Genomic DNA, 19,938 nt, shown 5'->3' on the forward strand with positions numbered 1-19,938 from the left:
TGACATGTGGATGGATGGATATGGATGAAGGGACATGACATGTGGATGGATGGATGGATATGGATGAAGGGACATAACATGACATGTGGACGGATGGATATGGATGAAGGGACATAACATGACATGTGTATGGATGGGTGGATATGGAGGAAGGGACATAACATGACATGTGGATGGATGGATATGGATGAAGGGACATGACATGTGGATGGATGGATGGATATGGATGAAGGGACATAACATGACATGTGGACGGATGGATATGGATGAAGGGACATAACATGACATGTGTATGGATGGGTGGATATGGAGGAAGGGACATAACATGACATGTAGATGGATGGATGGATATGGATGAAGGGACATAACAAGACATGTGGATAGATGGATATGGATGAAGGGACATAACATGACATGTGGATGGATGGATATGGATGAAGGGACATAACATGACATGTGGATGGATGGGTGGGTGGATATGGATGAAGGGACATAACATGACATGTGGATGGATGGGTGGATATGGATGAAGGGACATAACATTACATGTGGATGGATGGGTGGATATGGATGAAGGGACATAACATGATATGTGGATGGATGGATGGATGTGGATGAAGGGACATAACATGACATGTGGATGGATGGGTGGATATGAATGAAGGGACATAACATGATATGTGGATGGATGGATGGATGGATGGATATGAATGATGGGAAATAACATGACATGTGGATGGATAGATATGGATGAAGGGACATAACATGATATATGGATGGATGGGTGGATATGAATGAAGGGACATAACATGATATATGGATGGATGGGTGGATATGAATGAAGGGACATAACATGACATGTGGATGGATGGATGGATATGGATGAAGGGACATAACATGATATATGGATTGATGGATGGATATGAATGAAGGGACATAACATGATATATGGATTGATGGGTGGATGTGAATGAAAGGACATAACATGATATATGGATTGATGGGTGGATATTTAATGAAGGGACATAACATGATATGTGGATGGATGGGTGGATATGGATATGGATGAAGGGACATAACATGACATGTGCATGGATGGATGGATATGAATGAAGGGACAGAACATGATATATGGATGGATGGGTGGGTGGGTATGAATGAAGGGACATAACATGATATATGGATGGATATGAATGAAGGGATATAACGTGATATATGGATGGGTGGGTGGATATGAATGAAGGGACATAACATGATATATGGATGGATGGATGGATGGATGGATATGACTGAAGGGACATAACATGATATATGGATGGATGGGTGGATATGAATGAAGGGACATAACATCACATGTGGACGGATGGATATGGATGAAGGGACATAACATGACATGTGTATGGATGGGTGGATATGGAGGAAGGGACATAACATGACATGTAGATGGATGGATGGATATGGATGAAGGGACATAACATGACATGTGGATGGATGATATGGATGAAGGGACATAACATGACATGTGGATGGATGGGTGGGTGGATATGGATGAAGGGACATAACATGAGATGTGGATGGATGGGTGGGTGGATATGGATGAAGGGACATAACATGACATGTGGATGGATGGGTGGGTGGATATGGATGAAGGGACATAACATTACATGTGGATGGATGGGTGGATATGGATGAAGGGACATAACATGATATGTGGATGGATGGATGGATGTGGATGAAGGGACATAACATGACATGTGGATGGATGGGTGGATATGAATGAAGGGACATAACATGATATGTGGATGGATGGATGGATGGATGGATGGATGGATGGATGGATGGATATGAATGATGGGAAATAACATGACATGTGGATGGATGGATGGATGGATATGGATGAAGGGACATAACATGATATATGGATGGATGGGTGGATATGAATGAAGGGACATAACATGATATATGGATGGATGGGTGGATATGAATGAAGGGACATAACATGACATGTGGATGGATGGATGGATATGGATGAAGGGACATACCATGATATATGGATTGATGGATGGATATGAATGAAGGGACATAACATGATATATGGATTGATGGGTGGATGTGAATGAAAGGACATAACATGATATATGGATTGATGGGTGGATATTTAATGAAGGGACATAACATGATATGTGGATGGATGGGTGGATATGGATATGGATGAAGGGACATAACATGACATGTGCATGGATGGATGGATATGAATGAAGGGACATAACATGATATATGGATGGATGGGTGGGTGGGTATGAATGAAGGGACATAACGTGATATATGGATGGATATGAATGAAGGGATATAACGTGATATATGGATGGGTGGGTGGATATGAATGAAGGGACATAACATGATATATGGATGGATGGATGGATGGATATGACTGAAGGGACATAACATAATATATGGATGGATGGGTGGATATGAATGAAGGGACATAACATGCTGGTCTTTATCTATGGGTTGAGGAGGGACCAGGGACGTCATAGGTACTGTAAAAACGTCTAGCTGGAGCTGGTCTGAGCGGTCGGCTGTAAATGCCGCTAGTACTTAAAGCTGACGGTTAAAAGGATACTTGGCGATTTTGGCTATGAGGCCCTTTATCTACTTCCCCAGAGTCAGATGAACTGGTGGACACCATGTTTATGTCTCTGTGTCCAGTATGAAGGACGTTAGAGGTTGTTGCTGTCACGGATTCAGCCGAGGCTGCCCCTCCTCCTTGCTCGGGCAGGCTTCGGCGTTCGTCGTCACCGGAGTACTAGCTGCCACCGATCTATGTTTCTGTGTTTTACTTGTTTTGTCTTTATTGTACACACCTGGTTCCCAATATGTTCATGATTTATTCCCTATTTAACCCTCTGGCTCCCGTTGTGTGCGTGTTTGTTCTATGTTTGGTGTCGTCGACTGGTGAGCGGGATTTGTCCTCCCTGCGTGGAGATTATGTTCATTTATTTTCATGAGTAAAGTACGTTGTCTACAAGCTCTGTGTTCTGCGCCTGACTCCGTCCTACCGCTAAACACTGAAGCCTGACAGTTGCGCATGGAGAATGGGACATAACACGTGGGGCTTTTGTTAGTGGCTGAGGAGGTACGTCATAGGTGGATATGAAGGAAGGAAGTCAAGGAACTTAACGTGGGGCTTTTATCAATGGGCTGGTTGACTCAGACGGGGCGATAATGAATAGAAATTAAATGGATGGGCCGTGCAACCTATAATAAGCATTAATATGAGGTTAGATTCATCCAGCATGAGTCACATAGACCACAGAAACCATAGCTCTGACAGAACCTCAGGAATGAAACGAAAAAAGAGAAATAAAAGAACGAATAATGCAAGATGCATCAGTGAGATATCTATGTGTGTTTTCATCAGAGAGAGAGAGAGAGAGAGAGAGAGAGAGAGAGATGCATCAGTGAGATATCTACAGTATGTGTGTTTCATCAGAGAGAGCGAGAGAGACTGTAATAGTGAAGGTGTAAACTTGGTAGTAGAAAGCCTAAACAGTATATTTGACCTCTCAGCTTCCATATCAAATCTAAACATTTCAAGCAGAAAACCTAAGAAAATTAACAACAATGACAAATGGTTTGATGAAGAATGCAAAAACCTAAGAAAGAAATTGAGAAACCTATCCAACCAAAAACATAGAGACCCAAAAAACCTGAGCCCACGCTTTCACTATGGTGAATCACTAAAACAATACAGAAATACACTATGGAAAAAGAAGGAACAGCACGCCAGAAATCAGCTCAATGTAATTGAAGAATCCATTGAATCTTAGCACTTCTGGGAAAATTGGAAAACACTAAACAAATAACAACACGAAGAGTTATCTATCCAAAATGGAGATGTATGGATAAACCACTTCTCCAATATTTTTGGCTCTATAACAAAGAACAAAGAACAAACAGCAAAAACATATACATGATCAATTACGAATCTTAGAATCAGCCATTAAAGACTACCAGAACCCACTGGATTCTCCAATTACATTGAATGAACTACAGGACAAAATACAAACCCTCCAACCCCAAAAGGTGTTGTTGTATCCTCAATGAAATGATAAAATATACAGACCACAAATTCCAATTGGCTGTACTTAAACTCTTTAACATCATCCTCAGCTCTGGCACCTTCCCCAATATTTGGAACCAAGGACTGATCACCCCAATCCACAAAAGTGTAGACAAATTGACCCCAATAAATACCGTGTGATATGCGTCAACAATAACCTTGGGAAAATCCTCTGCATTATCTTTAACAGATGACTCATACATTTCCTCTTTAACATCATCCTCAGCTCTGGCACCTTCCCCAATATTTGGAACCAAGGACTGATCACCCCAATCCACAAAAGTGTAGACAAATTGACCCCAATAAATACTGTGTGATATGCATCAACAACAACCTTGGGAAAATCCTCTGCATTATCTTTAGCAGATGACTCATACATTTCCTCAGTGAAAACAATGTACTGAGGAAATGTCAAATTGGTTTTTACCAAAATACCGTACGACAGACCAAGTATTCACCCTGCACACCCTAATTGACAAAAAAACGAACCAAAACAAAGGCAAAGTCTTCTCATGCTTTGTTGATTTCAAAAAAGCTTTAGACTCAATTTGCCATGAGGGTCTGCTATTCAAATTGATGGAAAGCGGTGTTGAGGGAAAAACATAAAACATAATAAAATCCATGTACACAAACAACAAGTGTGTAGTTAAAATGGGCAAAAAACACACATTTCTTTCCACAGGGCCGTGGGGTGAGACAGGGATGCAGCTTAAGCTCCACCCTCTTCAACATATATATCAACAAATTGGTGAGGGTACTAGAACAGTCTGCAGCACTCGGCCTCACCCTTCTAGAATCTGAAGTAAAATGTCTACTGTTTGCTGATGATCTGGTGCTTCTGTCCCCAACCAAGGAGGGCCAACAGCAGCACCTAGATTGTCATGACTTCCTCCGAGGCTGCCTCCTCTCCTTGTTCGGGCAGGCTTCGGCGTTCGTCGTCTAGGCCTTCTAGCCACTGCCGCTCCTCATCTCATCTTTCCATTTGTTTTGTCTTGTTTATTACACACACCTGGTTCATATCCCCTCATCAGTACCTGTATAAGTATTCCCTCTGCCCCCCATGTCTTTGTGTGTGATTGTTTATTGTGAGGTTAGTGAAGCTCGGTGGAGCTCCTTGTATTTTGTATCGCCAGGGTTATTTCCCAGTGTGCCTTGTTGGTTTCAGTGCACCTGTTTTGTGCACTGGACTGTTGTCACGCTTTATTACGTAACTCTGTATTCCGGAATAAATCCTGTATTCTGTGATTTACCCTCCTGCGCCTGACTCCTTCAAATCACCCATCACAAGATCTTCTGCACAGATTCTGTCAGACCTGGGCCTTGACAGTAAAGCTCTGTAAGACACAAATAATGGTGTTCCAAAAAAGGTCAATTTGCCAGGAACACAAATGTAAATTCCATCTAGACACCGTTGCCTTAGAGAATAAAAAAAACTATACCTACCTCAGCCTAAACATCAGCACCACAGGTAACTTCCACAAAGCTGTGAATGATCTGAGAGACACAGCAAGAAGGGCCTTCTACGCCATCAAAAATAACATAAAATTCGACATCCCAATTAGGATCTGGCTAAAAATACTTGAATCAGTTATAGAACCCATTGCCCTTTATGGTTGTGAGGTCTGGGTTCCGCTCACCAACCAAGAATTCACAAAATGGGACAAACACCAAATTGAGACTCTGCATGCAGAATTCTGAAAAAACATAAAACAGCAAATAATACATGCAGAGCAGGATTAGGCTGATATCCGCTAATTATCAAAATCCAGAAAAGAGCCGTTAATATCTACAACCACCTAAAAGGAAGTGATTCCCAAACCTTCCATAACAAAGCCATCACCTACAGAGAGATTAACCTAGAGAAGAGTCCCCTAAGCAAGCTGGTCCTGGGGCTCTGTTCACAAACACAAACAGACCCCACAGAGCCCCAGGGCAACAACACAATTAGACCCAACCAAATCATGAGAAAACAAAAAGATAATTACTTGACACATTGAAAAGAATTTACCAAAAACAGAGCAAACTGGAATGCTATTTGGCCCTAAACAGAGAGTACACAGTGGCAGAATACCTGACCACTGTGACTGACCCAAAATTAAGAAAGCTTTGACTATGTACAGACTCAGTGAGCATGGCCTTGCTATTGAGAAAGGCCGCCGTAGGCAGACCTGGCTCTCAAGAGAAGACAGGTTATGTGCACACTGCCAACAAAATGAGGTGGAAACTGAGCTGCACTTCCTAACCTCCTGCCAAATGTATGACCATATTAGAGACACGTATTTCCCTCAGATTACAGAGATCCACAAAGAATTAAAAAACAAACCCAATTTTGATGAACTCCCATATCTATTGGGTGAAATACCTCAGTGTGCCATCACAGCCGCAATATGTGTGACCTGTTGCCACAAGAAAAGGGCAACCAGTGAAGAACAAACACCATTGTAAATACAACCCATATTTATGTTTATTTATTTTCCCATTTGAACTTTAACTATTTGCACATTGTTACAACACTGTATATAGACATAATATGACAGGAGAAATGTCTTTATTCTTTTGGAACTTTTGTGAGTGTAATGTTTACTGTTCATATTTATTGTTTATTTCACCTTTGTGTATTATCTATTTCACTTGCCTTGGCAATGTTAGCATATGTTTCCCATGCCAATAAAGCCCGTTGAATTTAATAGAGAAAGAGAGAGAGAGAGAGAGAAAGAAAAGAGAGAGAGAGAGAGAGACAGAGAGAGAGAGAGAGAGAGAGAGAGAGCGACAGAGAGAGAGAGAGAGAGAGAGAGAGAGAGAGAGAGAGAGAGAGAGAGAGAGAGAGAGAGATTATCCACAGTTAAAGCTGGAGCCAAGACCACCCCGTGGTGCAGACAGAGAACCACAGGTTACAGCAGATTACTGACAGACAGGAGAGAACCACAGGCTCCAGCAGATTTCTGACAGACAGGAGAGAACCACATGCTACATCAGATTACTGACAGACAGGAGAAAACCACAGGCTACAGCAGATTACTGACAGACAGGAGAGAACCACAGGTTACATCAGATTACTGACAGACAGGAGAGAACCACAGGCTCCAGCAGATGACTGACAGTCCGGACCAGGGACCAGGTCAGAACCAGACCTACTGTAGGGCAAGCCTGCAAATTCCACCTCCATTCTCCCCTCCCAGGGTGCAGCCTACCCCCTCTATCCCCCCTACAGGCCTGCTCTGGCTCCCTCCAGGCAGACACAAGCTCCCATGACCCCCCTGGATAACAAATATATCCATCCCTCACAGGCACATGTAGGCCCTCGCACACACAAACACGCACACACTGACACGCACACAAGCATCTCCCTCCCTCTCCCTCTCCCTCTCCCTCCCTCTCTCTCTCGCTCTCTCTCTCTCTCTCTCTCTCTCTCTCTCTCTCTCTCTCTCTCTCTCTCTCTCTCTCTCTCTCTCTCTCTCTCTCTCTCTCTCTCTCCCTCCCTCCCTCCCTGTCTCCATACCCCCCACCTCTCTCTCTCGTTCTCTCTCTCTCTCTCTCCCTCCCTGTCTCTATACCCCCACTCTCTCTCTGTCTCTCTCTCTCCCTCCCTGTCTCCATACCCCCCCCCCCCCCCTCTCTCTCTCTGTCTCTCTCTCTCTCCTGGCTAATCAGATATGTGGTCATGGGGATTAACACTAGCTCTGGAGCACACTACAGCAGACTATAGCAGACTCTACAGCAGACTACAGCACACTACTGAAGACTACAGCAGACTACAGAAGACTACAGCACACTACAGCACACTACTGAAGACTACAGCAGACTACAGCATACTACAGCAGACTATTCAGACTACAGCACACTATAGCAGACTACAGCAGACTACAGCACACTACAGCACACTACAGCAGAATACAGCAGACAGACTGCCCTGTAGCTAACAAGAGGCTTTAACTGCGAGGCAGAGGAGACCAGAAGGAGGCCAGTTGTTCATCAACAGGCAGGGAGTCAGGCCAGTTGTTATCAACAGGCAGGGAGTCAGGCCAGTTGTTATCAACAGGCAGGGAGTCAGGCCAGTTGTTAATTAATCAACAGGCAGGGAGTCAGGCCAGTTGTTATCAACAGGCAGGGAGTCAGACCAGTTGTTATCAACAGGCAGGGAGTCAGGCCAGTTGTTATCAACAGGCAGGGAGTCAGGCCAGTTGTTAATTAATCAACAGGCAGGGAGTCAGGCCAGTTGTTATCAACAGGCAGGGAGTCAGACCAGTTGTTATCAACAGGCAGGGAGTCACGCCAGTTGTTATCAACAGGCAGGGAGTCAGGCCAGTTGTTATCAACAGGCAGGGAGTCAGGCCAGTTGAGCAGCACCAACATGTTCTCTTGAGCCCTCTCATGGATCATGGTGGCTGGTAAAGTCATGGCTTGTGTCACAAATCATGCCCTGTTCCCTATTTAGTGCACTACTTTTGCCCAGGGTAGTGCCCTATTAGGAACAGCCAGCTCTGTTCCTTTACCTTTCCTCATGATGGGAGTCAGGCCAGTAGAAACAGGTTGGGCACTCTGCCTAAACTTCCTAAACGGGAAAACATCATGGCCAAGCGCCAACTAGCTGGAACCTTCTATTAGAGGGATCTATCAGTGCTGAATAGCTGGAACCAGGACCTTCTATTAGAGGGATCTATCAGTGCTGAATAGCTGGAACCAGGGCCTTCTGTTAGAGGGATCTATCCGTGCTGAATAGCTGGAACCAGGGCCTTCTGTTAGAGGGATATATCGGTGCTGAATAGCTGGAACCAGGACCTTCTATTAGAGGGATCTATCAGTGCTGAATAGCTGTAACCAGGGTCTTCTATTAGAGGGATCTATCAGTGCTGAATAGCTGGAACCAGGACCTTCTATTAGAGGGATCTATCGGTGCTGAATAGTGTTCACTTCCTACTCTCCAAGGCACCGTCAGTGTGAGTTCAGTCCCATGGACACTACTCACTCTCTGTGAGTTCAGCACCATGGACAGTACTCACTCTCTGTGAGTTCAGTACCATGGACACTACTCACTCTCTGTGAGTTCAGTACCATGGACACTACTCACTCTCTGTGAGTTCAGTACCATGGACACTACTCACTCTCTGTGAGTTCAGTACCATGGACACTACTCACTCTCTGTGAGTTCAGTCCCATGGACACTACTCACTCTCTGTGAGTTCAGCACCATGGACACTACTCACTCTCTGTGAGTTCAGTACCATGGACACTACTCACTCTCTGTGAGTTCAGTACTATGGACAGTACCCAGTATCTGTGAGTTCAACACCATGGACAGTACCCAGTCTCTGTGAGTTCAACACCATGGACAGTAGCCAGTCTCTATGAGTTCAGTCCCATGGACAGTACCCAGTCTCTGTGAGTTCAACACCATAGACAGTACCCAGTCTCTGTGAGTTCAACACCATGGACAGTACCCAGTCTCTGTGAGTTCAACACCATGGACAGTACCCAGTCACTGCCGCTGCTTTATCGTAACGCCTTCCTCTTCCCCATTACTCCTATCACAGAGCTTTAGTGATTAATATATTACCTTTTATATCATATTAACCTGGATGGACTCCCTCCCGGCTGACTTTATGGTAATAATAAAAGTTAACATATTTTCAGGCGCAGGAGTCAAGATTCAAGGCCTTAATGTCGTGAATATCGTCATTCCCCTCTACTCAACATCTCTTCTGGATATATGACATTATTTATTTCCTTTATGCGACACAAAAACTCACAATGCAAATATGTACAAAACGTATTTCAGCAGATTTCGTGCATTTTTGTGTGGCTTAATTCATGTACAAAAATACACACATTTTTGTGCAACGTAATTCGTAGGAAAGTACACACATTTTTGTGCGACATCATTCATAAGTTATTGGAGCAATGCATTTTGGGCAATGGTGTTCTACACTTCCTTTTTTTGTGTCCCACATTTATTTATATAAAAATACAAAGGTGTTAACAATCCAATATTGTTAATCAACCAGTTTGTCACTGAAATACTTATAATATAATAGTAGCCTTACATAAAAAAATTTAAAAAAAGATGAATGCCAATGCTGTTTTCTATGCTTGTTTTCGCTTAATACTTTGGGATACTGGTGCTATGTCGGATTTTATGAGGGTTGCCAGATTGGAGTTAAAAGCTGTATTTGTCTGTTTTTTTTTGTGTGGCATCGATTAAGTTATTTGATTGGGGAATGGGGATACATTTTCATGATGGGAAATTAATTCATCAATAAATGACAGAAGACCTGCAAAAACAATCTGTTTGGTTTAAGTTCACCTGGTGCAAGGGCATGGTATTTGCAACTATAACGAGTCTGGTCTATGATCAATTAAGCCATATCAGTGCAGTTAAACAGGTTAATGTAAAATGATGAATTATGTTGGCTTACACTTATAAGGCCGTTTCATGATGATTATTACGGTCATGTAAATAATGTTTTTTTTTTTTTCTTCATTTAGCAGACGTTCTTATCCAGAGTGACTTATAGGAGCAATTAGGGTTAAGTGCCTTGCTCAAGGGCACATCGGCAGATTTCACCTAGTCTGCTCTGGGATTTGAACCAGCAACTTTTCGGTTACTGGCCCAACCTCTTAACCCTCCTGTTATGTTGTGGGTCAATTTGACCCGTTTCCACTTTTGCGTTGTCTAAAATACTAGTTAACCACTCTTTTTCGCCATGAAATTACATGACTTTTCCTCATTTAGGGTCATGAACCTAACTGCAAAATGTGGACACACTGATGTGTTGTGGAATGTCTGTGTACATTTTGTATACAAACATGATGTTGTGGGTCATTTTGACCCGGAGGCTTTCATGTGTATATATATTTGCACAGGTGCAAAACAAAAAAGTGTCTTTGATGTATTTTGTTTTGACTGGTCCTGGTTGCACTTTTAGAATTGTGTTTGGGTTAAAAAGGGCTTTCCCAAGCTTCTCCTCAGTGTGAGAGCAGCAGGTCCCTGACACAGACACTCAAAAATGAGCTCCAAAAGATTTTCAATCAATGAAGTCTTATCACAAATTCTGGACTGTGACAGTGAAAAAGAAGAAGAGGTTTCAGAGACAGAGGATATTTCAGAGATAGAGGACAATGCTGTTGATGATCCAGATTTTGTCTTCATTGAAGAGGATTCAGAGGAGGAGTCTGCCGTACCATCCCCTACATCAGATGAGAGACAGAGCATGCAACAAGCATCATCAAGAGAAGAGAAGACATGGAAGTCTAAAGATGGTCATATTGAATGGTCACCGTCACCACAACGAGGTCAAGGTAGACTCTCAGCTTCCAATGTAATAAAAATGGTTCCAGGACCTACACGATTTGCTGTCACTCGAGTCCATGACATACAATCAGCTTTTGAGCTCTTTTTACCCCAAGCAATAGAGAAGATTGTTCTGGACATGACCAACTTGGAGGGGAGCCGTGTGTTTCAAGAGAACTGGAAGCCACTGGATCGGATTGACTTGCATGCATACATTGGATTGCTCATATTAGCTGGAGTCTACCGGTCAAACGGAGAAGCAACGGCCAGCCTGTGGAATGAAGAGAATGGAAGGCCAATATTTCGGGCAACAATGTCTCTACAAGAATTCCACATAATTTCTCGGGTGATTCGCTTTGATAACCGTGATACCAGACCGGGTCGACGTGAAAGAGACAAACTAGCTGCAATCAGAGATGTATGGGATAAATGGGTGGAAATTCTACCGTTACTGTACAATCCCAGTCCTCATGTTACAGTTGATGAACGCCTTGTTCCATTCAGAGGACGTTGTCCCTTCAGACAGTATATGCCAAACAAGCCTGCAAAATATGGCATCAAAATATGGGCAGCATGTGATGCCACATCAAGCTATGCATGGAATATGCAAGTTTACACTGGGAAGCCACCCGGCGGAGTGCCTGAGAAAAACCAGGGGATGCGGGTGGTGCTGGACATGAGTGAAGGGCTGCAAGGTCATAACATCACGTGTGACAACTTCTTCACATCCTACCGCCTTGGTGTTGAACTACAGAAGAGAAAGCTGACCATGGTTGGAACAATCAGAAAAAACAAACCTGAACTTCCCAGTGAGCTTCTGAAAATGCAGGGCAGAACTGTGCATTCCTCTAAATTTGCTTTCTCTGAAAATGCAACTGTTGTTTCATACTGCCCAAAGAAGAACAAGAATGTTCTTGTAATGAGCACAATGCACAAAGATGCATCGCTGAGTGCAAGAGAGGACATCAAGCCACAAATAATACTGGACTACAATTCCACCAAAGGAGGAGTTGACAATTTGGATAAAGTCACAGCAACATATAGTTGTCAGCGCATGACTGCCCGCTGGCCTTTGGTGATTTTCTACAACATTGTGGATGTGTCTGCTTACAATGCCTATGTCCTGTGGACTGAAATCAACCAGCAATGGAATGGTGGCAAATTGTACCGACGCCGGCTTTTCCTAGAGGAGCTCGGCAAAGCTCTCATCACTCCCAAGATCCAGAGGAGAGTCCGGCCTCCTCGGTCGACAGCAGCTGCATCTGCCGTCCAGAAAATTCAAGCTGGACCATCAACACATGCCTCCAATCAACCAGAAATGGATCCAGTGGATACAGGCAGTGGCAAGAAACGGAAAAGATGCCAGCTCTGCCCCCCTCGACAAGACAGTAAAACAAGCACCACTTGTGTAGAATGCAATAAATACATCTGCAGAAAGCACACAAACACATTGTGTTCAACATGTAGAGAGAAAGACTGAAGGGATAATATGGACCAATAGGGGGGGAAAAAACCTACTTGGGGAAACTGAAAAATCTTGTTTGTGAGAAAGGAAATATGTTTAACAAATAGTTCTTAAATATTGTTTAAAAAAAATAAAAAGTATTGTATTTCTTCTTTCTGAAATGTCTGATAAGACAAAATAAAGTTGTTTCTGTTTTTACTTAATTCTTTGACTGTCTTGAGTGTGTTTAAACTGTGCGGGTCAATTTGACCCGTAACATAATGGATGTCATTTTTTTCCAGCAAAGCACAAGGGTTAACCTCTAGGCTCCTACCCAGCCCATGTTACATACAGTACTTGGGCTATTGTAACAAGGCATATGCCAGCATTGTAGGCCTGCTGCCTCTGCCCAGAGGACTACCAGGCTGTCATGGCAACGGCTGTTATAGCTCACTCTGCAACGTACGAGCCCTGGTCAGAGTCCCTGTTGCATCTTTCACTTTCTTCCGCTACATTGGTGGCAGCATTGGGATCACGTCCAGCTCACGTCTAGTTGTGTGATCTAGTGGTGGCAAGCGTTCTGTTTTTCAACATTGTGTTGGGTGTAATTACATTGATATATCTAGTGAACAATGGATAAGCAACAATGGGCGTCACGGATAGAAGTAGTCACTACAGGTGTGATTAAGCCTTACATCAAAGTTGCCTGAAGCTGAATGGAAAGTGCTGTGCCCAGTTATTCAGAAGAAAACCCTCTGTGACTGACTAATTTAAACAAGTAAACTTACCAGTGTGGACCCAAAACAAACACATTCTACACATTTACAAACTACCTGTTTAAAGTGTTATTACAACCATGGTATTATTTTGTTACTGAAGCTTATATATCAAATAACCTGACAATGATCCACATCATATGGGTAGACAAATAATGTAAGTGTGTTATGCAGCAAAACACAACAATCCTTTTTTTTTAATGCAAACCAGTAATATGAATCACTGTTGATCCATCCTGTTCTGATCCATCCTGTTCTTTCCCAATCCTGAAGGACAAAGCTAGGCCCCTCTTGGTTCTCATTGGCGAAGACTGAACTCAAGTTAGGGGTTGTATGTCAGACTCTCCTGTACCACTTTGCCCAACATGTTATACCCCAGAGGTTGTAAATAAACCCTTTTTAAGGTGATACAACTTGTATCATTATTATAGGGCTGTGAAACCAATAGCCGAATGGCTTCAGACTCAGCATTTCTCATTGGAAATTGCTGCTGACGTTGAACATAGCTTAGGGTATTTAATTCATTTCAGACTCTCCTATTGCACTATTCCTAACATCTGAGCATTTCTCACCATTTATTTACGGAGGGCAATTTTCGTTTTATAACAGGTAGTGTCCATTTATTTACAGTAGCGTGTTGATTAATTATTGCTTTCCTCAGTGCAATTGTGCGCCGCCTCATGGGTCTCTCAGTCACGGCTGGCTGTAACACAGCCCGGGATTGAACTCGGATCTGTAGTGACGCCTCAAGCACTGCGATGCAGTGCCTTAAACCGCTGCGCCACTCGGGAGGCCAAACTACAAATATTTAACCAGTTAAAGATAATGAATACATGACAACTAGATACAAATATTTTATTAAAAATCATTAATACAAAAGTCAAGAGTTGGCTATAACATGAGTACAAACAAAGTGAGTGTGTGTATATGTGTGTAAGTGTTTGTGTGGGTGTGTGTGTGTGTTATGGTGTGTATTATAATTTCCCATCATAAAATGTATCCCCATTCCCCAATAAAATACCTTAATCGATACAATAAAATAAAATAATAAAAAGACATCTGTATTTTTTCTCAAATTTTCTTCATAATGCATTTAATTCAAGGCTTCACTTTTTCGTGTACATTACACCACGGAATATGAAATGCGTTATGAAGAAAATCGTGTAGGCCTACTGTTGCCTACATGGAAAAAGGGCCTTTCGGACAAAAAGTGCACCAGTATCCCAAAGTATTAAGTGAAAACAAGCATACAAAACAGTATTGGCATTATTATTCTTTTTTTAAGACAACATAAGGCTACTATTATATTATAATTATTTCGGTGACAACCTGGTTGATTAACAAAATTGGGTTGTTAACATGTTATTGTTTTATACAAATAAATGTGGGAAACAAAAAAAAAGGCAGTGTAGAACACCATTGCCCATCATGCATTGTCTAATAACTTCCAAAGGTTGTTCCGAAGTTTGCCCCCCCAAAATATATTTTCCTATGAATGAAGTTGCACAAAAATGTGTGTATTTTCCTACGAATTAAGTCGCACAACAATTTGTGTCTTTTCACAGAAATTAAGTCACACAAAAATGCAAAACAATGCACAAAATCTGCTGAAATACTTTCTTTTTTAAAAACATATTTCCACGAATTGAGTGTGAGATTGTGTTGCAAAAAGTATAGCCGAGCATGTACTCACCAATAATTCTGATTCACTTAGTGTGATTCACTTATAGCTTTTCAGGCTACCAAAACGTTAAATTAACACTTTATATGCATCAGACTGACAGACTTTTCTCCCAGAATGTAATAGAAATAGGCTTCCCCTCACAACAAATGGTGCGATAGTTTGGTGTGCTGTTTGAGTTAGTTTATTTAGGTCACACACACATTCACTCCCTGTTTAAAGTGACTACTAAACCTGCAGAGGGCAGAAGAGCCCTGCCTCATGCAGTTCAGCATTAGTTACAAAAGCATCTCGTCTTTGCGTTGCAAATGTGATTCCCATCAGCGCCAATAAATGCTAGTTCTGCTGTTGCCTAGCAGGCGGGTTTGTTTCTTCAGCTTTTTAGGATGAGATGCAGTCAAGTCTTTATATCCAGCTGCCCCAAACAACAAGCTGTCATCTTCACACATCTCTTTCTCTTATTGGTTTATAAACGTGTGCTTGTATTGGGTTTTCTACTTAGGTAACGATTTATTCAGCAGCTTGCAAATGCATGAAATATTTTTTAGAGTCTAGAGTCGAGTTCAATGGCCCGATTGATACGGCAGCATTCTAAAGCACAGCTATCAATCGCGGAGGGTTGAGCAGAGCAGAGCCAGAGCAGAGCAGAGAGGCAGCGAGGTGGAGGGAGATATAGCGACAGACAAGAACACACCAGAGATTATACTTGATGCCCCTCTCGGCGAGATGGTTGAGTCCTCGTCAAGGTTGCTGCCGCTGCTGCGCTATCCTCAAATTCACTGTTCACTTTTAGCTGCGTTCTCAGCGTCAGACATAGATCGACGGATTTCTGTCTCTGGCTGAAAAGGAATACTTACCAACCTAAATACATGTTTAGTTGTAAATATGAAGGCTGTGTATAGAGACGGATACTACGCGGGGTCTATCGAACTATCTGACATGATCAATAGAAGATGCGTTAAATGCGGCGGGAAAGACTTTGTTCCATCTAGAACCATGAGGATTAGAACTGGAATTATATTTTGGAATCTCATATTTTCAATGATGTTCTCGTGTGTGAAAGGTACGTCATTGCTGTATTTCTTATTGTTCTGCTTTATTTTTGGTCCGGGAGAAAATCGATGTAGCTTTATGGACGTGCGCGGAAAATGCAAGGTGTTTAGGATGGATTGCCAGGGAGGCATTTTTATTTGCCTGCGCTCAATGCAGGCTTTGAGTGGAGTCTCAATAGATATTCTTGCAGTAAACTCATCCGAATAGCCTACGTGAGCTGCTTTGGTTAGTAACTCGTGGATTGTGACTGACTGAGTAACGACCATGCACTGCAACTTTGTATTATAATATATCACGAGATTTTATTAACTTACAATAACCTACTTTTACATGATGGGTCATTTTGTGCTCTTTTTTTACGGTGTTTTAGTCTTGTGAATCTTGTGAATTTCATTCTGAAACGCTGGTTGAGTACCTTTACGGGGCCATATAGTAGGCTAATTTACAACAATGTGGAACCGATGTATCGAATGTTTGTCGCGGACTTGCCAGAGCGTCCAGGTAGAGGACTTTAGGTCGGCTGTTTAGTGTTCTAATAGTTACGCTGCTGTGGGGCTACCACTTAGTGAATACACAATATTATCAAATTAGAGAACGAATTGATGTATCATTATTATGAAAAACAACAACTTTGAGACTATCTAGTACCTAATAGGGGAATTGTCTTGTGATGTAGGGCCCGTGTAGCTCAGTTGGTAGAGCATGGCGCTTGCAACGCCAGGGTTGTGGGTTCGTTTCCCACGGGGGACCAGTATGAAAAAAAAACTGTAAGTCGCTCTGGATAAGAGCGTCTGCTAAATGACAAAAATGTAATACAAAAAAGCAATGTCACAGCCTACGGTGTATTGCGGTGGTAGGCTACAGATTAACATGTTGTATTTGGAGCCAGGAAAAGCAGCCTATTTAAACGAGACTCTCTCGACATCTGCTATTTGACTGAGAACCCCATTTCATGTCACATCGGTAAATGTGATTTTACCCACTTTTGGAAAAACCACCTTGGTTTTCCACCTCAACTAATTGTTGCGCATAGGCATATAGTACGACCGCAAATGTTGGATGATATATTCGATTTTCTATAATATGCTTATTATAACGGAATGAATTAAGATCAAGGGCAAGCTAATTGCCCCTCCATGTGTATCCATGATACTTCATCATGCTGCATATGCGTTATGTCTACAACATCATTATCTATAATGTGTCCAGTTACATCACTCTTTCACTCCTTACTAACTTCTAGAGCTGATGACATATTCTCCTCGCCAACCCCGCAGCTACTCCATATACTCTGAGATGCGTTGTAATCCTGATATAGTATAATGCAGATACCAGTGTACATGTGGATTCCCCCTGCAGTCATTCTGCTGTCTGTCTAATGGGGGTGGATGAATGTGTTGCCTGCATCTATTTTTATTTTTTATTTTTTATTTTTTTTATTATTATTTTTTTTTTAATCTATCAGGGTTTCATCACCACCCACATTGGAAAGACAAGAGAGAGAAGGTGAAGTGAGAGGAGACTTGAAACAGCCCTTCGGCTCCTGGATTGACACTTGATGCAGATTTGGTGATGCATGACTGCATTACCTAGAGGGGTCTGTCTGACTGCTTCAGACTGGAGAGCACCTAGGTTTAGGAAGATAGCCCAGCTAGCACGAAGCCCAGGGCAGGCCAGGCCACCCATATCCATCTCTGCTGGGATGCCTTCTCTCTCTCTCTCTCTCTCTCTCTCTCTCTCTCTCTCTCTCTCTCTCTCTCTCTCTCTCTCTCTCTCTCTCTCTCTCTCTCTCTCTCTCTCTCTCTCTCTCTCTCTCTCTCTCTCTCTCTCTCTCTCTCTCTCTCTCTCTCTCTCTCTCTCTCTCTCTCTCTCTCTCTCTCTCTGTGGTCTCTCTCAGTTCCTCCCTGAGCTCCAGCAAATAATTACCAGTAATCTGAGAGTGGGTTAATCTACGCAGTGATAGAGAGGGAGGGAGAGAGACGGAGGGAGATAGAGAGAGAGTGGGGGGGAAATAGAGAAATTGTCACGAAGACTTGTAGCTAGCTAGCTGTAGTGTGATTATGTAAACCAGGGCTGTCTGTAATTATACATTATCTGCAGGGTGAGAAGGCATTATCCTGCCCCACAGCTTCTCCATCTTTCTATTGGCTGTAGAACCATCTCTACTCCCTTCACACCATGTTGTAGAGCCATTTCTACTCCCTTCACACCATGTTGTAGAGCCATCTCTACTCCCTTCACACCATGTTGTAGAGCCATCTCTACTCCCTTCACACCATGTTGTAGAACCATCTCTACTCCCTTCACACCATGTTGTAGAGCCATCTCTACTCCCTTCACACCATGTTGTAGAGCCATCTCTACTCCCTTCACACCATGTTGTAGAGCCATCTCTACTCCCTTCACACCATGTTGTAGAACCATCTCTACTCCCTTCACACCATGTTGTAGAACCATCTCTACTCCCTTCACACCATGTTGTAGAACCATCTCTACTCCCTTCACACCATGTTGTAGAACCATCTCTACTCCCTTCACACTATGTTGTAGAATAATCTCTACTCCCTTCACACTGGCTCCATGGTGGATCTAAACGCTGTTGCACACAGTCAGGACAGGAGGTTATTATCTCTCTCTTTCTCTCAATTCAAATCAATTCATTTAAATTTAAGTGGGCTTTATTGGCGTGGGGAACATATGTTTACATTACCAAAGCAAGTGAAATAAACAATAATCCAAAATGAAATAAACAATCAGAAATTCTAAACAGTGTTGCATGCAGTCAGGACTGGAGGTGAGGTGTTGGATGGATAGTGGAATACAGAACAATAGCTCAGCTGCTATTATTCTCTGTGATGGATCTCAGCTCTTTGGGATCAGCCAGAAACTAAGTTTAGATAATGGGATCCAGCCTGAAACTCAGTTTAGATAATGTAATTGGGGAGATAAACAGAAAAGGGCCATTTGTAAACAGCCACTGGATCTGGCTGGCTGATACGGATTTGTAATGTTGGAAACAAAGTGTTAAGGAGGAAACTAACGTTAGCAAATTAAAATTAAATCAAACTGTAGTTAAAGGGTATTTAAATAGAACAATTGTAATTGAGATGCAATAAACAAACCTGTAGATTAAAGTTTGAGAATAATCATTCACACCTACACAGATTAATAATCATTCACACCTACACAGATTAATAATCATTCATACCCACAACGATTTTTCTGAACAACAGTTTGACTTGTTGATAGTTAATAAAACATAACACATCTCACTCATCTCAGCTAGCAAAAACAGGCACATTACATAAGATAATATTGCTAATATTTTCTGTTATGAAAAAGTAAATGCACAAATAGCTCTTTCCTAAATCCTATACTCATTAAGTGGGTTGTTGGTCCACAAAACCCCACACCGCTTTTAGCTAGCTGGCTGCTACTGCTGTGTCCTCAGTAGATGGATCATTGATTGTTTAATGAAACATCTCATTGTGAAGAATCATAGGTGTTATATTTGGACTATTGTCAACTTGTCCTGAGGTGTTATATTTTGACTATTGTCAACGTGTCCTGAGG

General features: G+C 42.3%; 1 protein-coding gene across 1 annotated transcript in view; it reads left to right on the forward strand.

Annotated features, from left to right (window-relative positions):
• Positions 1–16,197: 16,197 nt before the first annotated feature.
• The window catches only part of LOC311126986 (CUB and sushi domain-containing protein 3-like), a gene marked incomplete at both ends in the record, with an annotated part of 648,334 nt that continues 644,593 nt past the window's right edge, over positions 16,198–19,938 (forward strand). Inside the window, one exon of the mRNA XM_084158716.1 lies at positions 16,198–16,375. Within this exon, the coding sequence (XP_084014842.1) occupies positions 16,198–16,375 (178 nt within the window). The remainder of the gene's footprint in view (positions 16,376–19,938) is intronic.

This window comes from Coregonus lavaretus (genome assembly GCF_964263955.1).
Source record: "Coregonus lavaretus genome assembly, chromosome: 3".
In the NCBI taxonomy this organism is placed as follows: Eukaryota; Metazoa; Chordata; class Actinopteri; order Salmoniformes; family Salmonidae; genus Coregonus; species Coregonus lavaretus.